Genomic DNA, 18,903 nt, shown 5'->3' with positions numbered 1-18,903 from the left:
GTTATTCACGCTGGTTTCCTGCTCTCATCCTAAACTCTCCCCTCTGCTGACTAAGGCGACAGGAGACCGGGCGTTTAGGGAGATGAGCTTGATTTTTGCCTTTAATTGTTTTCCTAACAGACGACTTAGAGGTGCAGCTCGCGTTAATTGCGCTGACCTTATAGCTAATCAAGATGTGATTGGGCTTAAGCAACCCGCTCACCGTCAAGACAGCTTTTAGTGTCAGTGAGCTACTGTACTGTTTAAAAATAAGCCCATTTGATTGTGTTTGTTTAGATGATTGGAAACCGTCAATGTCTCTTACAATGTATTTGCACCTGCAGTGAGTATAGGATATCCTGGAACTCAAAACAAAACATATGGCCCCTTTACACCTCCAGATGTCTGATGAATTGTGCACCGCTGTTAAAAAAAAAAAACAAGAAAAAAGTGAGCACTACTGCAGTGCATTTTACTCGTACGTCTCCGTGCCTCTTAGCTTACAAAACAAGTCATCAGGGTCAGCCGTCAGGGCTCATCTCTAAAGCCTCGGGGTCATTAGGCAGAGGCTCCTTCCGTTTCCTTTGACAGGTGATTACTGTGGCAGTTGGTGAAAAGGCTTCTGCACAATGCCAACTACTTTCCCTCCTTTTTTTCCAGGAGTTTCAGCCTCTGGATGGGAATGATTTCTGTGCTATTTCTGCTGGAATTCAGAGGAAATACAGACTGATGGCTAACACACCTGACACCTGTGCAGCTGTCCGGCAACATTCCTGACACATCAATCTCAAAGAGAAACCACCTTAACGGGATGTTGGATTGCACCACCCACCTAAGCTTGCTGCAGCTTACAGCAAAAAGAACAGTAAAATCCTTCATTTGTGCTCCAGTATTGCCGGGTTTTCATTCCCATCACTTGCATGCATCTTGAGTTTGAAAGTAAGACGTAATAAATCAAATCTGCAACTGCAATGGCTGTAATGAAATGTAATCTTGCAGTATCTGAAGTTTAAAAAGAAAACACTTGAGTTACACACACACACACACACACAAAAATGGCGTATCCCATCAGAGAAATAATTTTTACTTTTATTTCTAAAACATCTTTCTGTAATTACACGTTCCGCTCGCACAACTGTGTTCCGGTCATATTACGTTTTTGTACTACACACAGTGCTGGATGAAATCTGCACACATTCACGATCACAAATGTGCCATGGCAGAAGAAGCACGAAGCTGTGAACTTGTACTATGCAGCTCAAGTTAACCCGAACACCAGAGGTCTCTGCAGCTTCTCATCTGTCCCAGAGTCATGCACAGCTGGCCAAGAGTCACATTACTGTGAAGAATCTTCATTAGGAAGTGTAACAAAGAGCCAAGACGGCTTTGAAGGCGTGAAAGTGGGAATAAAATCATGCAGGGTCTTTGAATCTTCTTTAGATGCGTGCTCCTTTACGTTATTTTCTTTTTGTTTGTTTGTTTCTCCCCAGTTTTTGTTCTTCTGGTCTGGCACCGAGTGCGTCCTCCGACTCACCGGGTGGATTCGTAGTGTGGATCACCTCCTTCTTGTAAGTGAGGAGAAATTTAAATTAACTTGGTACACAGGTGGTGGAGTAGGGCGAGCGATGAAGTGTTAATGACCTAAGCAAGTGGTAACACCCCCCCCACACCAAAACCCCCCCCAAAAAAAACAGCTTTCATGAAACACGTAACCTTCACTGGTCTATGTACAATTTAAAAAAACAAAACAACAAAAACACCATGGTAGAGGGTGTCATGTCTCTTCATGTTTGGCTGTCACACAACCAAAATGATCAAACGATGTCAGAATCTCTTCTCATCCAGAGACAATCAGAAGAGATTTCATTAAATAAGATGCCCCCCACCCCTCCCAGTGTCACAGAGTATAGCACCTTGATGAAGAGATGAGCAGTGATCACATATTAAGTCCTCGAGTCTTCCTCTAATGTGTCTAATTATACTTAATAATATTACATAATAAATAGTATTGGTCCTCTGATGCGTCACAAGCAGACGCAGGGGTAGGGCAGCATTGTCAGAGGCTGGACCGCAGATTTAGTCCTCTGAGGTCACGTCAATGTCCTCGGAGCTGGTCTGCTTAGTGGCGATGCGCCATCTGTTGATGTGGTGGTTCCCCTTCTTCTTCTGCTGGCTGTCTGGTCCCTCCTCCTCCAGCTTCTGTCGCTTGTACTTGGTCCTCCTGTTCTGGAACCACACCTTCACCTGGATAGAGAAAAGCACTCAGTGTGTGACCCGAGAAAAAGGAAAAGACTTAACGAACATCTGTTTAGATGCACATTTTGAGTTTCCCAACGCACAAGCAGCTAATAAGATAAATGATGGCCATGTTGTGGTTTTGTTGATCTAATAAAGGCACGATAATTACTCCTTAAGAAGCTCCTTTCTCTCTTTCTTTATGGTACTACAAAGTATGTGCTTTGGCAAACTGTGTTTCTGACTTGTATTGTTGAAATGCAGTAAGGGAAATAAAATAAAGCAACGCAGTTTATTCTGTTTAGCAAGCGAGAGGGAAAACAGAAATGCACATAAAGACTTAATGACTAAGGATGGCATAAAATGCGTGAAATATCAAGCTTAAAAGCTTCCAGACGGTTGCTGCTGTGACCTTGTAATATGAACCTGTCTGACTAACCCGTATGTAGTCAGAGTACTACACACTCACACTTACATTACTTTTCTTTAATCTTTACTTTGCTCGGCTTTGGGGTAAAAAAATTTTCAGAGCAAACGCTTAAAGATCCTTGGTACAGTGCAGTAATTTGTGAATGACCTGTTTAGCTAAAGGGGTGGAGGGTGAGCTGCATTATATACGTTATAGTATATTACAGTATTTCGTGCTTATTTCATGACCACAGTGACTTGATTAATCATATCCAAATTTTCTAACTTTAAGATAAACTGATGACATGGGCCTTGCTATCACCCATGTAGATGCTATCGGTTAATCTTGCTGATCCAATAAAGTGAGTTTATTAGTATTCGTTTGACAGTCTTTAAAATTTGCATAATTCAATTGCTGCTTAATTGCAAGCCGCCTTATTGACTGACACAAACCAGAAACTTGCAAGCAGAATATATTCACACTGCTGACTGAGGAAATATCTTTTAATCTTACCTATTAGGCAGCCTAATTGACACCCACAGAGTGTGGACTCATTAAACTTAAGCATCAATAATATTTACCACAGCTTACGGTAGAGCATACATGAGTGAAATCCCTTTGAGAGACTCTTTTTGCAAAATGTGGGTCAGGTAAATGTTAAAAAAATGCAAGTGCATAGGCCTACAGATATGTCATGTAAGATAAATCCAGTTAATTATTGTTAATTTAAATTTCTAACGTATCAATTATTGAATATCCATTATTGAAATTAGAATAACAAGAAGAAAATATTTGTATATTTATCATCTCTGTCTCTGAAACATAGTGATCAAGTCAGGAACTTTTTTTCATTTTGGACTTTAATTTTCTGTTTTTCATTATGTTAACAGGTTCACAAGAACTGTTTTTTTTCTGCCACTTAAATATATATTTAAAAAGTTTGAAAATACTTATATCAAAGTGCTTGATGCATCCATATCAAGAGTGCTGTAATGCTCCATTTGAAGGATCATCCAAACTATCAGTAAACTTCAGCTTGTCCAGAATGCAGCAGAGTCCTTATAAATACGCCGAAATTTGAACATATTGAAGTCTCCCAGCTCAGCACAGAATCATCGTTAAAATCCTATTAATTCAGAAAGCTCCAAATGGTTTGGCCCCGCAATAAATCTCTGACTTGCTCCCTGTCGATTAAACCTCTCAGGTCATCAGGTGCAGATCTTTTAACTGTTCCCAGAATTAGATCAAAGTGTGCTGAGAATGCTCTCAGCTACCCGGGTCCTGTTCTTAGGAACAAGCTGCCCTGAGGTCAGTCAGAGCTCTGTCCACAATCAAAGACAAACTTCAAACTTTATCATTCTCGCAGCTCTGCACTTAATAACAGTGTGTGTTACCTTGTACGTGTGTGTTGTGTTTTATATCTTTGTAAAGATTGTTTTGTTATTTTTACTGCCTGAAGGCACAGTAGACCTACATGGGTTTTTATGTTTTTATCTTTCATGTTAAACACATTGAGTTTACACATAAAATGTGCTATACAAATAAAATTGCCATAAACTATTACAATTGAATCTAGTTTTCTGAAATACAGTGCATTCATTCAAATAAACGTATTCTAACAACTAAACAGACGAGTAAAAACCTATAATATAACATATAAAAAATTGTTGGCTACGTAAGAAAATAAATATAAATTATTTTTATAAATTATTTTTTTTATTATTATTTTGTTGCTGTCCGTTTTAATGTCGTTGCTTGGGCTTTAAAATATTGGGGCTATTTTAGCTGTAGCTATGTGTGGATAACGTTATAGAAGTATCCAGAACTAGCCAAATGCTAGTAATAGTTTATTAGCAGTATTGACGACAAAATTAAGCGACGTTAGCAATTAATTTAAACAAGCAAGCGTTAGCTTAACCTACCTGCGTTTCAGATAAACTCAGGCTGTTGGCCAGTTGTTTCCTCTCGGCTCCGACCACATAGTGGTTCTTCTCGAAGGCTCTTTCCAGCCGGAGGAGCTGGGAGGGAGAGAAGGCCGTCCGGATGCGTTTGGGTTTTCTCGCGAAAGGGCCGTGGAGGAGCAGGCTGTCCTGGGACACGTCGTTACCTGACAGCGAAGTCAACGAAACGGTAACGTCAGTCATGGAAAAAGTTCATTCTTATTTTATTTTCCCGAGAAAAAAACAAAACAAGTTATAATGGTTCACTTATTACTGTTTTTGTTAATAAAATAGAATTGACATTTGGAAAAAAAAGAAGCGTATTAATACAAAAGTACGATAACAAAATGCTGTTTTGCACAATCGTGCTCTTTATTAGGCCCGTTTGAACGTGGCATTGTAAACTGTCCAACCTGATAAAAAACACAATAAATTCATTTTCTGGTAAACTCGTTAAAGACAGTTTTGCCCTATAACGCAGTTTTAGGCTGAATGACTTTACGCACATTTTAAAAATAAATAAATCGTGACAAAATTCAGGATCAGACATTTATAGTTAAATAAGAAAGTACATGGCTACACATTCGGAATAGTCATAAAATAGCACATCATAACACATCGTAATATATAAAAAATATTTATGTGACTACAGCTAAATATATTAAATGCGTCTTTAAAAGTTATTGTCTTTAGTCTGATCTATTTTGCATTTTTTAGGGTATAAGAGGTGAGACTGAAAATATTTTTGAGAATTTTTTTATGGTCAATATTTCTCAGAGTTATTTTTTGGTGCAAACTGTTTTATTTAAAATAAATGTTTGGGTTTTTGTTTGTTGGGGTTTTTTTTTACATTTACAAATTCTGTTAAATTCCCCATATTACCCAATTACATCCAATAAGGCTAATGTATGTATTAATTAGCCTATGGTATAATTATGATACAGATATTTGATTTATTTAGTTGTTTTTGTTTTGCTTTTAAATCAAGGGGCCCTTTATGCGTTTGCAACATTGCTTTCCCCCCCAAAATGACATTTTCTGTCCAGACAATTACGTAGTTAAAAATGATTGAATGAATAAAAAGATGTAGATTGTTTTTCATGTCTTACTAATAACAGGTCTTAGTGCTGTATAGTTATTGGAGGGTAGGTGTGGCTGAGGTTTGTCACCACTAGCTGTGTTCAAAGCCTCTCTGCATCAGATTTTTATTCCGCATCCCTCCCCTCACGGTGAAATTATTATGGTAGATTTGATCTATTTTGCCTCTGTGGACTGGCTTTTGTGCAAGATTTTTTAATTAAATGAAAAAAACTGTAGCCTCACCTAAGGCGAATTTTATTTTATGTGGGGAAAAAACACAACACGGCTGCTTATCTTTTCCTCCTGTGGTTTTCCGAGAGTAGCTGCAGGGCAAACGAGAGTGGGAAACATGAGAGGAGCCCAACAAGCCTGCTGCAAGCTGTCAGTGGTCTTGTGGATTGTGATATCTGCAGCTACAGTTTATTGTTCGACTAAAAATGCTTTTGAAATCTACAGTCATATTGTTGAAAGAAATCCCACACAAAGATATTTACTGTGGAAACCACGTGTTATGCACACACTTATTTTATTAGTTTAATCACCTCCACCTACTTTATTCACCATTTTACGCACAGAATAACGCATTGTTTAATTCTAGACTAAGAATTCTGGCCTTTATAGCCCAACAGTGGACCTCAAAATACGCACACATCTGCAAGTCTTTAAGCGAAGTAATAATTTAAAAAACTTTTATTAGTATTATTATTATATTATTATGTTTTGCATTCGCATTTTTCGCGTACCTTGAAATCTGTGTCCAAAAAATCTGTTCCGTAACACCCAGGGGTAAAAGTTGAGCGGGTCTCGGTGTTGCGTCCCAAAGAAGTGCGGATGCTGTAGGTGGGATCCTCCGAGCTGGTGAGGAGCCACGGTTAGTGAGGGGTGGTTCATCGTCTCCGGGAACACCAGGTCCGGGCTCTGGTAGAGGGACCTGGCCGGTGGTGGAGCCTGGTAACTGTTCATTAAGGCATCTGTCGTCGGGTTGGAGTAACTTAAAGCCGTCGGGCGGATGGGATCCTCCGCCGTTAGAGGGTTCTCTTTAGCGACCAGAGACTCTATCGTGAAGCAGCGCTTGCCTGCAGACGAAAACATCATCTCTCGGTAGAAAGGGAAACCAAAAAGAACGCGATCAGTCTTTATTATTTTCCTTCCTCTTGCTGTAAAGGGAAAAAAAGAAGCCCACTCTCAGAGAAGCATCATGGCCAAAGATGGTGGGGGTGTTAGGGGGAGGGTGGGTGAAGGGTTTGTCTACACGAGCTCTAAGATGCTGCTAGAAAACTCAACAGTGCTGCAAATTGTCCTGATTCACCGAGCCCGTGCGCGCTCGGAGGGTTTCTGCGCGCAAATGCGCACCAAGAAAAGCGCCCGAAACCTTCCATGTGGCTTGACGTTGCGCGGAAAGAGGGAGCTGATTGGACCAGAGCACCTGCCAATAGGTCTCCTCAAGTACCTGCTTTGTAGATCACACAAGACCGGGCAGCTTAGTTACAGGGGCACGCTGAGAAAAACTAGCATGCTCCAATTAATGGGTCATTGCATGTCGCGTTCAGCTTTAATGTCAAGTTTTTCTACAGGAGGGGGAAAAAAACTAGTCCGCCTGCGGGAGTGAGAAGGTCCCACTCGTCCCACAGCAGATTCATCCAGTTCAGGAATTCTCATAGTGTCAGTATTTGACTGACGCTCGTTAAGAAGTTTTGTTTTTTTTAAAGCTGACTCATCGAGACTCTTTGGATCTTTCACCTTTAACTTAACGTTTAGGCTCTCTTTCAACTCTCATTACAAACACACGCACACACAAGAGCAAAATTAGATTTATATTATGAGATTTATGTGCCTCTCAGAATAAGACAATACAAAGTTTTATCTTCAAATACCGCTTATTTTTCTTTTATTGAGGTTATTATTATTAATTATTATTACTACAGTCGAAACTCCACGTCTGTCTTTCATGTTTTTATGTGATCTTCATAATATTTTTTTTAAAAAAAAACAAACAAACCCGACAACAACAACATGAATCAGTGAAGAATGCTGATTCTGGTGAGTCAGACTCCCTGCAGCAGAGCACCCTTTCTCTCTACAATGTGAGGTGTCCCGCTGATTGTTTTGTTTTGTTTTTTTAAATCAAATTTTCCGTGGATTTGAAAGGTTTCTCAATCGGTGCAATAATAAGTGCACGTTCGACTTAACAGCTCCGGTTAAAAAAAGGAGAAAAAGCGAGAAATAATATTTGTTACAGGTGTTATTTTTAATTTTAGTTTAGAGTTTTTTTTTCTGTTTAAAATTTAAATTCGTCAAGCAAACGTTTTTAAATTTGGTCGAATCAGATCGAAGCATCTTTCAGGTCACAACGTGTATTTGTATTTTTTAATGGTGTGCTCGCGTTTTTATGTTAAAAATTAAGCTCATTTATCATTATTATTATTATTATTATTATTATTACTTTTTATTGTAAGCGCATAACAGCGTCATTAATTCGCCTCGTGTTTTTTTTTATATATATTTTTAAGAAAACGTCTGTGAGTTTGTCCTCTGTGAGGACAGTTTAGCAGGAGAAAGTCTGTTTGTCATTACTAGAGCTGCTCCCTCGGCGCTCAGCTTCCATTGCGCGCTAACCAAGTTAATAATTATCCTCTTAATATGCTCCTTCGCGTTGGGGTTGCATTAGAAAATCATTACCGATGGAAATTATGAGGTAAAACAAGCTGTTGATTAGGCTTTTAGAGCTAAAGGCTCCTAAAGACAGCAATCGGTTCTGGGAATGGGTCATTGTTCGAAAAGCTTAATATGGGGCTGTTCCTTGAACACTTCCATTTCTTTTAGTTATAGTAATTACACGGTGCGGATTGTGGCGACGCATAAATGCTATTCAGTTATTTTAACATTCATTCTTGGTGGATCATAAATTCCTAATACAGTTTGCCAGGAAATCATCCACATCTGTGGCATAACTATAAGGGTCTATTGAAAGGTCTGCCGCGAAATAGCTGTAAAATTAAACCCTGGAGTTTTTTTTAACTCTTTAAATTTAACCTTCACAAGTATTTTAGTCGTATAGGTCAGCGGTAAGTTCCACAAGCCTATAGTGGTAGAGAATGTAAGGAGAGATAAGAGGAACAAGGAAACAGCGCCGATGAATACACCGCCTTTACAGGGAAACGTTTCAGGAATCAGTCACGCAGCTCAGTTCTCTATCTAAACAGTCCAAACGGAGCATCAGAAGCAGGAACTTGAAGGATGGCTGAGTGGGTTAAAAATGCCGCCTTGAGTTTAATGATGAAACCCTGTGGGCCTCTACGCGCTGACCCTGATCGCGGCTGGTTAATAGATGATCAAATCGCTCTGCTGTAACAAAAAACAAAGGAAAGCGCTCTAACCTTGTTCCGTACCTGTTGCTGATTTCACCCCCGAGGCCCCCTTATTACTCAGTCTGACCAAAGTGATCTTCAAGAATAGTGCACTGACTGTTTTAATGGATTTGTTTCCTTAAAGCTTTTATAGTGACATTTCAATGTAGCAGCTGCAACAATCTGAAACCTTTTCGAGATCTTAATTCTCATTTAGTGCATTAAGAATAAAATAAAACGAGATAAATGACAACTCTTTAAAGCACCCAACACACGTATGAATATGTCCAGTGTGACCGGAGAAAAAAAAATCATTGCACATTTTGTGTAATTAAGAAAACCCAGAAGAGAGATCGGAGATGTTCCAAGATGCAGGTAGCCTGCAGGAGCTAGAAATAACCGGATGGAAGAGTGGGGGAAAAAAACGCTTACGGTAAACCCTAAACAGCCTGCTTTTATCCATAACTTAAAATAAATTTGTATCTTATCATTTTAAATGTTAATCAACTGATATGAAGTGGACAACAACAGCAACAACAAAAGCAACAACAACAACAACAACAATAATAATAATAATAATAATAATAATAATAATAATAATAATAATAATAATAATAATACATTTTAAACTGTTTAGTTCCTCACAGTCAAAAAAGGAAACAACTGTGAGGAGTGACGGCAGTTTAGATTAGTGCTGTCCTCTAGTGGCGGAAGATTGAAACGCTCTTACAGCTCCCTGAAAAACACCGACTTTTATGTCAATGCTGCCATCTAGCGGTTGAGGTGAGGAACCGTAAGGTTGTAAGGATTTTGAGTTTATCCGCAGAGATCAAAGGGAAGTTGTGACCTCAGCGGTTCCAGGTTGGCGAGGGGCTTCACGAGGGCTTGTATGTTGGAGAACAAGAAGTTTAAGTTTTAACTGATGCATATTTTTTATTATGAAACTTATGAAACTTAAGGAAATTACTTGGGAATTAAAAGGAAATAACTAAATAAATATTGGGCTATTCAGCTTTTGGGGCTGTGTGACAAAGATCAGCGCCGTGTGTTGTCTGCTCGTTCTCCCCTAACGCTGATCAAAGCCATGAGATCAAATCAGTCCGCAGACCGCCTCGGTCCCTTCCTCCGTTCATTAATAAACTAATTAGCCATTTTGTTTCGCATTAGCGTTGTGTGTTCAGCTAATCTCTTCCACTTAAATACTTGGGAAATTTCACCCCATTATAACGAGATGAGAAAAGTAGCACGTCTCTGCGTTTGTGGCACCTGCATAAGAAGTGCGGTCGTTCGGCCACCTGTACGGGCCCCGCTCTTCCACCGGCTCCCCTCCTCAGCATAAACAAACATCCCACTTTGAACAAGGCCTGGGGAAAAAATAATGGGATGGGAAATGCATTAGTGTTAAGATTATATGTTTGAAATCTCAGTTTGGGACGTCAGATACAATACAATTAAAATATGACACTTAATTGATGAAAGGTTTTGCTGTCGAACGTAAAAGTTGCACAGTCGGTATCCGGCGGTCTTTCTGTTTTAGCCTGCAGCTTGTTTAATGGCGTCCTCCGTCGCTGTATACAACGTTAACAGGAACTGCTGTTTCCTGGCAAAGAAAAGAAGCAGTTTGTTCTCCGAGCATGAGCCCCTCTTGTCCGTGCCCGTGTCAGAAGTCATTGTGCATCTCAAATGCGAGCCTTTCACGTCGAGACAAAGCCCTGCCTCTACTTCAAACGCTTGTAATGAAAGCTAATGACTATTAGATGGAGTAGAGTGGCCCTTACCTCTGCAAATAAAATGCAAAGAGGGATTCCCCCCCTTTACGATCGCTTGCTCTAAAACGCATGTTGGTTAAAGCGTGAGTGCGCTCTCCATTGAGGCTGCAGGTCGTTGAATTGCATGAGAACTTTCACACCTCCTCAAAGCTGCATTACAATCTGAAGGCGAAGAAGAACTCATGGGAGTCATATGACGAACTGCATTTAAATTTTTTGGTGGGGAGAAACTCAGTAGCCAATTAATTAGGTACACCAGACAATATAAAACAGCTAGTATAAAACAGGCCTCACTGGTGCAAAGAAGGGTCATCATTGCCACTAATAATCCTCAAAAAAGTGAGTTCAATATACTACTACTACTACTACTAATAATAATACTAATAATAATTATTATAATAATTATAATAATGCTTTGGCCTTTGATCTGTTCTTGAGGCCAAGAAAGCGACTTCGAGACATCAGCTTCAACATCAAGAAACTCAGATCAGACTCAAATTGACTAATTCATTCTTAAAATTAGGATTTAGTTGCAATTAATTATTCACTGAAACCCTAATATTGATTCTCCCAACATTTTGAGCTTTGAGCAAAGTTAATAGCTTGAAATGTGCACGCTCTAAACACTAAACCCAGCAAAGAGTGGTCTTTTCTCTTGAGCGAGTTATCAAAACAGTTGCTGATGAGTTGTTTCAGATGAACACAGCCCAACAAAGGCACATTGAAGAGACCCGTGTGGATAGACCAAAATTGCCCACTGTGTTTGTGTCGCCAAGACAAATTGTGTAATGTGCTGAAATGCAAAGCTCACGAGAGCAGATGAGATCGACCGGTCAAGAGACAAGTGAAGATGTTACAGTTTCCTTTCAGAAAAGCCTTCAATTCGGACCCTGCAGAGAGTCTTAAGAAGCACAGTCAGCGCTGGCAAGCATCCAGCCGTTAAGGTGCCCTGTGCTAATTGAGACGATGAGCCCGGTGACCCCCACCGCCCCTCCCCTGGACTCTCTCAGTTTTCCCAGGCCTCTAGCTGCTTCTTTCTGTTCCTCAATGGGATTACGTGGAGCTGTGGACAGAGAAGAGGAGAAGGGGGCTCTGATTCCCGGCTGATCACATCAGAAACGGCTCTCTGTGGTTTTACACAAATTCTGCTCCTTCAGCGGTGCTTAAGCCATAATCAGGCCAAACGGGGGCACCAAGAGAGAGCAGGCAGGGGGTGGCGGACAAGAGACAGTGAAAGAGATCAGCTCTGTTAGCGTTTATTAAACTCTTCTCTTTGATACGGTGACCAGCTGTCTTCTCCTTGTCTCCTTGCACTCTGATATTTAAATTGACAGTTAAATTGATCGGCAGAAAAAGAAATATCTGACTTGATTTTGTTGAACTTTTTGTAGTGAATTAGTCAGCTTGAGTGGCCTGTTGGTCAGAAACATATAGTATATTGCATGGGAAAGGAAACCTTTATTCTAAAATACATTTTGCACGCAGAAACAAGTGTATCTGCATCTGGAGTTGTTCTGTTGATTGAATATGATTGTGTGACTTGTGTGTGCTTTTTTCTTCCAAATGTCATGTTTGTGTAATTGTTCTTTGCCTCGGGTAAAATAACGTGAGCATAGAAACTAAATTATAAATTTAAATCATCACTTTCAGCAACTAAATTTGTTACCATAGAAGCAAAGAAGCCTAACCCTTCATATAATTAGTTACATCAGGGGTATCAAACATAAGGCCTGGGGGCCCAACTTGGCCCAGCGAAGACTCCAAGCTTGTGAAGGAGTGCATAGCTTTAGCTAGGAACTTTTTTTTAGCTGTATTTTTATAGGTTTTCCAGCTTTTCCTGTTGGTAAAGACAACCTTCCCACTGGTATTCACACTATACCAAAGTAATTCAGTAAAAGATAAACAATTAAATGACAGAAACATTCCAGGTCACATAAAAAAAAGGGGGGGAAAAGAAAAGAAAACCTCCCCAGACATTTTTCAGAGAAATAATAAAAACATTATATTTTAGAATTACAGGACAGTCTGGGCAATGAACTACCAAGACTTTTTCTTTCATTTTACTCATTTACCTTGTAATTTCACTTGGCCAACCCATTGAAGATCAAAGTAGCTGTATGTGACCTAGAACTAAAATCTATTTGACATCCCTGACTTGTACCTTCTGTTGTCCCTGTGACGATGCATTGGTTAACATGAAATGTGTCATCATATGTTTTTAAGATTATAGAGGTAGACGCTGTGTGTTCCCATCAGCCTTCTTTGTTTAATGTGACCGAGTTTCAGTTGACCACCCCAATTACCTGCTCTGATGGACACATATCCTTTCTACGTGCCGTCTTCTCTTCTGTTTTATCCCTCGTGTCTGCCAGGCAGACAGCATGAGTCCCTTTCGTTTCAATAGAGCAGAGACAGGACACCTGCTGGCGGTGGGTGGGCATGTGGAAGCCCTGTCCACTGAGAAACAGTGAGAACGGTCGTATTGACCATTTAAACAGATTAAACAGTGAGACCCAGCTCTCTTGCTCGAGACACAGTGACCCCTACCACCCTGGGTTACAGATATCCCAGCTAATCCCTGAGCTGGTTATTTATTTGCTTAGCTTAAACCAGAGGGGAACCTAGACTTTACATTGGATCGAACCTGGAAGGAAATATCTCCCATCATCCTCAGACTTGGCAGAGTGAGATGAGAGGGAAATGAGCAAAGTCCAGAAAGACACAAGAATGACCTGCTTAGGACACATTAAAGATGAACATTGCTCCATGTAGCAAAGATGAAAGTTCATTTATTTGTTAAATAAAACTCTGAAATATCTAAATGATGCCTCTGAAAACAGGATTTCAAGTCTTTCTCTAAAACACTAAGTGAACCAGATTTGAAGTTAATGTGCCATTTATTTTTTTAACCCCTCAAACATGAATTCATTTGCTTTTTCATAACTGTGTGATCACATTTCACTGACAATGAATAATGAACCCCAGCAAACATCCAGCAAATTCACTCAAACTATTAAAAATTCAGATGTGAAGAACATGATGTAACATGTCTCTGCTTCCCAAACAAACTTTAAGCTGCTGAGTTTGCTGCTGTTGCCTTAAACTTCTAAAATCTCTCTAATTGGATATAAAGGAATGAACAGGACAGGTTTTGCATTCATTTCATAAAATATATTTTCTTAATATTTCAGATATACAAAAACAAACTCATCAAAAGGGCAATAAATGTAGACAATTAAATAAAAAACTATAAATCTATTAAATATTTTTAGTTGGAGACTATTAGCCTCTTTTCTCGGATATATATATGTACATATATATAAAAAAGTCCTCTTTTTTATTGTAGTCAAAGGTCCGGTGGTTGGTTCAGCAGTGCTCATTGGAGTCGTCAGATACGTCAATATCCACATCCGAATCGGAGAACTCTTCATCCTCATCGCCCTCATCTCCGTTCCCTTGAGATCCGGGGCTTTTCGGTGGAGCAGCCAGGCCCAGTTTGGCCAGTTTGGCCTGCTGCTGTTCCAGACTCTGTTTGCGCCACTTGATGCGTCTGTTCTGAAACCAGACTTTGACCTATGGGGTAAAAAAAGAAGAAGAAAGAAGACACTTAGAAATCGTACCTTTACCTTAAAACGACTAAGTTGTTGAGATGTCTGAAAGAATACCTAAACTATGTGTTTTCCGGTAAGATACCTGAGCTTCGGTGAGCTGCAGAGAAGACGCTAGGAGGAATCTCTCCGATCCGACCATGTACTGCTGCCGGGCGAACTCTTTCTCCAGGCGGGATAGCTGCTCGCTGGTGAAGCTGGTGCGCATCCTCTTTGACTTCCCACCTTTCGTTTTGAGCGAATGTAGCCCCACGTTGATTTTGGGCATTGCAGCTGCAGAACAGATGAAACATATAATCACACACACTGCCGCGTAAAGGTCTCCGTTTCTACAGACAAACTACTTTTCGGATGTTTTTGTTTTTGTTTGTTTGTTTGTTTTTACCTTGAGCGTAAAGTGCGCCTCGACACGATGGCTGGTAGGTGAAAGGTGAGTAACAGTAGACGGAATATCCAGGTTGCGTGTGGATCGCTGAGTGTAACACGTTGGGTGAGGAGTAGACCCACGGAGCTGGTCCTATCGGTAAGCCTACGTGTCCGGTAAAAGGCAGAGATGGTGCTGCTGGCTCGTATTTTACTCCGCACTTAGCAGGACTCGTGCGGCCGCTGGTTGTGTCCTCGGGTTTGGCGAGCAAAGCCTCAATAGTAAAAGATTTCCCACTGGGTGGTTTCGACTCGCACTGCCCTCCCTGGTAGTGCAGGTGTAGCGACGCAGGTGCGCAATTACGCACGGAGTATCCATAAGCTCCGATCGGTACCTGCATGCTGACGGTTGTTTAAAATTAGTTTATGAAGGTCTCTGCTGAAAAAAAGTTGCTTCTCCAAGTCCAGCAGGAAGGTGAATGCTGCTCCTCTGCGGAGTGTCTCAATTTATAGTCCAGAGGCGCACGGAGGTGTCAACAGCCCCCCGCCAGCCCTTTGTCTTTCTAAGTAGCAGATGAGAGGCGAACATCCCGACAAGGTATCCAATTAATTGCTGGAGTAATACAAGCTGGGATTGTCAAACATCCTAACCCTTTGAATGAGCAGCCTTTTGAAGAGGGCTGGGGGGGCTGGGACTCAAGAGATTTGCTAGAGTACAAATTCTTGCATGGATCTTAAGTCCAAATGTAATCATTACCGCTGGGAAAGCCTTGATGTTACCAAATCATCTTATTTTTGTGTCCTTTAAGTTCAGGCTGGTCGACAGATGCTTTAAGCGCTTCATAATTGGAAACCTTCTTTAAGCTACAGAGAAAGGGAATGTTGTGTTGCTTTCTGTTTTTGTATCCTGTATTCTGAATTCCACGCTAAGATACGTGTTTGCAGTTGTAAATCAAGCACTGCGTCTGTGTGTTAACAGTTTGTGATGCGTTTCCTGTATAAAACGAATGCACTCTATTCCCAAAGTGTTTATTTTAGCAGCAACGGTGTGGTTCTTGAAACTGAATAACAGCCCTGCGTAATTGAGGCGTCAAATTCAGCGGGTGAGCGCAGCGCTGCAGGTTTTACCAAACTGCAGCTCCGCTAATCTCAATTACTCCGTTAATCCACATGCTGATCTGTCCCGTCCTTTAGCTCCTCAGAGAAGGCAAGGCTTTGGTTGATTTCTCAAACAATCTAAAGTTGCTCTGAATCTGAGCCCTAAATCTGAGGTCGGGTTGGTTTATGGTCTAAAAATACTAAATGTGGAGTATTATCACTGCACAGCTATTTTGCATACATTTATTTAAAAGAAAAAACTTGTTAGGTTTTTTCTTTCTTTTTTGTTTAAGGGGGTGATTTTACACTAACTCTAGGACAAAAAAACTTCCTCTCTTTCAACCCGGATTAATGCCAGCTCTGCAAACTTTCCAGGCTCATTTCCATCATTTGGACGTGGCAGAGAGCGCCTCCCGAGCCTTAAGTAACTGTTAAAACACATTTAAACACCGAAGCGAAACGCTCATTCCCTTTGACCTCCGTTCGATCTGTTTATTCTCTTTGGCTGACACTAGAATGTCTAATGAAGAGGGCAAACACAGACTTTCTCGAGTAGGCCTGAACAATAAAGGATCCTTCTTCTGATGCCTACGACCGGACCACCCACCCCATGACCGGTGTTTACTGGCGTGTACTGCGGAAAACCTCTGCCCCGACGAGTCCTTTAATTCACATTTAGTCTTGAAAAGGAAAAGCTTTAAGTCGGTGCGCAAGTGTAAGACATTTCAGAGTTAAAACAACGTTGGAAATTATTTGTCGACTAAGGCCTTATTTTCTGACGCGGAGAAAAGGACTATTGTAGTGTCAAAAAATTATCAAAAGAAGTGAAAAATACATAAATTATTAACTTCACATTCTTCCTGTGAGGCCAAGACAATTAATAAGCAAATACAAAAACAGTCTAGGTCTATATAAGAGACATTTAGATCCAAAAGTTATGTTATAATATGTTAATGTGTATATTTCAAGGATTCTTTTCTGTTAAGATGGACAAAAGTGGAATATAGAACATAAATACATTCTTTGATGGATTCACATTGAGCTGTGGGGACTGGTGATGGACATTTCCTGCACTTTCTGGACAATTTAGGCTAAAAAAGAGAATTGAATAAATTCAATTTTAAGTCTGAACTATGTTTAATATATTTCTTTTTCATTTTCAGCCAAATCCTCCAATATTTCAGCTGTAAATATTTAATCTAATAACATTACTTCATCTTCAACAACACTCTTTTTCTTTATATTGAGAGTTAACCTGAAATAAAATCCCTCTCTGGGTCAAGGTAGTCACAGAGCATGCTTGTGTATTGGAGCCAGACAGGGAATACACGCGCCTTTGTCCATGGGAGTTCCCTTTTCATAGTCATGGTTCGAGAGAAGAAAGACAACTAAGGGCTGCTCTCTAATAGCTCCGTGGGCCACCCTTCCCAAATGAGGCTCTCAGCAGAAGCTTGAAACTCATCAGCATCACTTAGTCATTCAGCATCTGGCTGCATGTAGTGATGGTTCATGTTTCTCTCGCCTCTTGGTATTTGTTTTACTTCTGTGAGTGATGCAAAACTCTACCAAGATAAAGGGGTCATACAGTAAAATCAACCCTCCACACACACTTGGTGAACAACCAAAACTCCATCTAATTAACATGATGCATAAATGGTAAATGGCCTGTATTTGTATAGCGCTTTACACACCCACCCATTCACACACAATCTTAAAATTTCATAGAAAGTGAAACATTTTCATACATCAGAGTTTTAACAGCAGTTTGTGGAATATGAGAGATCCATTAGCTGCTCTGACAGATGCCATTAATGTTATGTTAATACAACCAACAAGCATGCAAGCCTTCGCTTCTACAGGGAGAAAAAAATCACAGTAGTCTGTCAATGATGGGTGGCATTTAGATTCTCATTTTATTTGCGATTCAGTCAGTTGTGAAAGTTTACCCAAGGAGCAGTCACAAACATAGACAATAAAGGTGCTGTTTTTAATCAAAAAATAAAAAACATAAGAGCTGTCAGCAGAAATGAACCTCACATTCTCACATTTGGTATACAATCATGTTGTGTAATAAATACTTGTATGAAAGATAATTCACCTACAGTTTAAGTAGCATGAAATAAAATAAAACAATGAATTAAAAGTTCCAACAAAACACGGCAACTGGAGATGTAAGCCTACTCTTGCCTACATGCTTCTGTTTTCCTGTTTTACTTTCAGTTACAAGTTACTGCGAGGTTTTCAGGATCAAAGCCGTCATTTTAAAACAATGGATGCCAGAAATATTACTCCAGCTCATGGGCACATGACAGAGGAGTGAGAGCTATACAACTCTGTTTAGCTCTGTGCACATGGAGCTGAATGAGACAAAAGCAAAGAGAAACACTATCATCATCATCATCATTATTACCGCTGCAGTGAAAGGGATCTTTTTTCTCACCCGCTCGACATATTTAACATACACTGTAATCTCAGTCTTTCCTGTCTCCACACATTCCCCACTAATGACTTTATGAAGCTACTTACTAAACGATCAAGAACGACTTGTTTCTATCACTTTGCCACTGGGAGTCATTAGGTATTACAGGGGCCTGCTGGGCTCTGGCCCTCAACTTGACTATGAATGAGAGTCCAGTGAATGGGCAGGTACGCCGTCTGACTCCAATACACATTCAGGGACTGCTGTGGGCTGTGACTGTAGTTGGTCAATGAAGAATCTCACACGCCCTAAAGATGAGACTGTTTTTCAAAATTGTTACTTTCTAAGTGTTTTTTTTTTTAAATTTCTTAAAAAAGCGAGTTGACCTGCTAGAAGTGGACAGCTTTAAAATCAGCTTCAGTGCTTGAACCTCAGGGGTTACTGTTTAAGGAAGTGTGAAGAGGAAGGGCACAGAAATATTGAGATATATTAACAAAAAACAAAAAAAACACCAGTGCATATCATTCTCTGTCTCTGTATGGTGACTTCTAATAAATACTGTCGATAGCTTAATAATTGTTCTATATTTCTTTAGAAATAAGTCAGATCTTGTCACAACATGTCTCAAGACTTTCATGATAAGTCTGGGGGGGGGG

General features: G+C 40.2%; 2 protein-coding genes across 3 annotated transcripts; both read right to left on the bottom strand.

Moving 5' to 3' along the window:
* Positions 1–295: 295 nt before the first annotated feature.
* Positions 296–10,920, bottom strand: emx1 (empty spiracles homeobox 1). 2 transcript variants are annotated; one of them, XM_005929630.3, is made up of 4 exons: positions 10,769–10,920; positions 6,387–6,800; positions 4,546–4,730; positions 296–2,223 (listed from the first exon to the last, which is right to left on the bottom strand). In XM_005929630.3, exons 2-4 carry the CDS (start codon positions 6,736–6,738, stop codon positions 2,056–2,058), a joined length of 705 nt encoding a protein of 234 aa, XP_005929692.1. In that variant the 5' UTR covers positions 6,739–6,800; positions 10,769–10,920; the 3' UTR covers positions 296–2,055. The 2 variants fall into 2 exon arrangements, with proteins under 2 accessions (XP_005929692.1, XP_042079655.1); XM_042223721.1 differs by lacking the exon at positions 10,769–10,920 and having other exon boundaries at positions 6,387–6,968.
* A 3,205-nt stretch (positions 10,921–14,125) lies between these two features.
* noto (notochord homeobox) lies at positions 14,126–15,131 on the bottom strand. Its single transcript, XM_005929691.1, has 3 exons — positions 14,753–15,131; positions 14,453–14,640; positions 14,126–14,332 (listed from the first exon to the last, which is right to left on the bottom strand). Exons 1-3 carry the CDS (start codon positions 15,129–15,131, stop codon positions 14,126–14,128), a joined length of 774 nt encoding a protein of 257 aa, XP_005929753.1.
* Positions 15,132–18,903: the final 3,772 nt, after the last annotated feature.

This window comes from Haplochromis burtoni, unplaced genomic scaffold (genome assembly GCF_018398535.1).
Source record: "Haplochromis burtoni strain Fernald_Lab_line unplaced genomic scaffold, NCSU_Asbu1 Contig_119, whole genome shotgun sequence".
NCBI classification, from domain to species: Eukaryota; Metazoa; Chordata; class Actinopteri; order Cichliformes; family Cichlidae; genus Haplochromis; species Haplochromis burtoni.
Note: the sequence above shows the minus strand (reverse complement) of the source record. Positions and strands in the feature narration are given on the sequence as shown.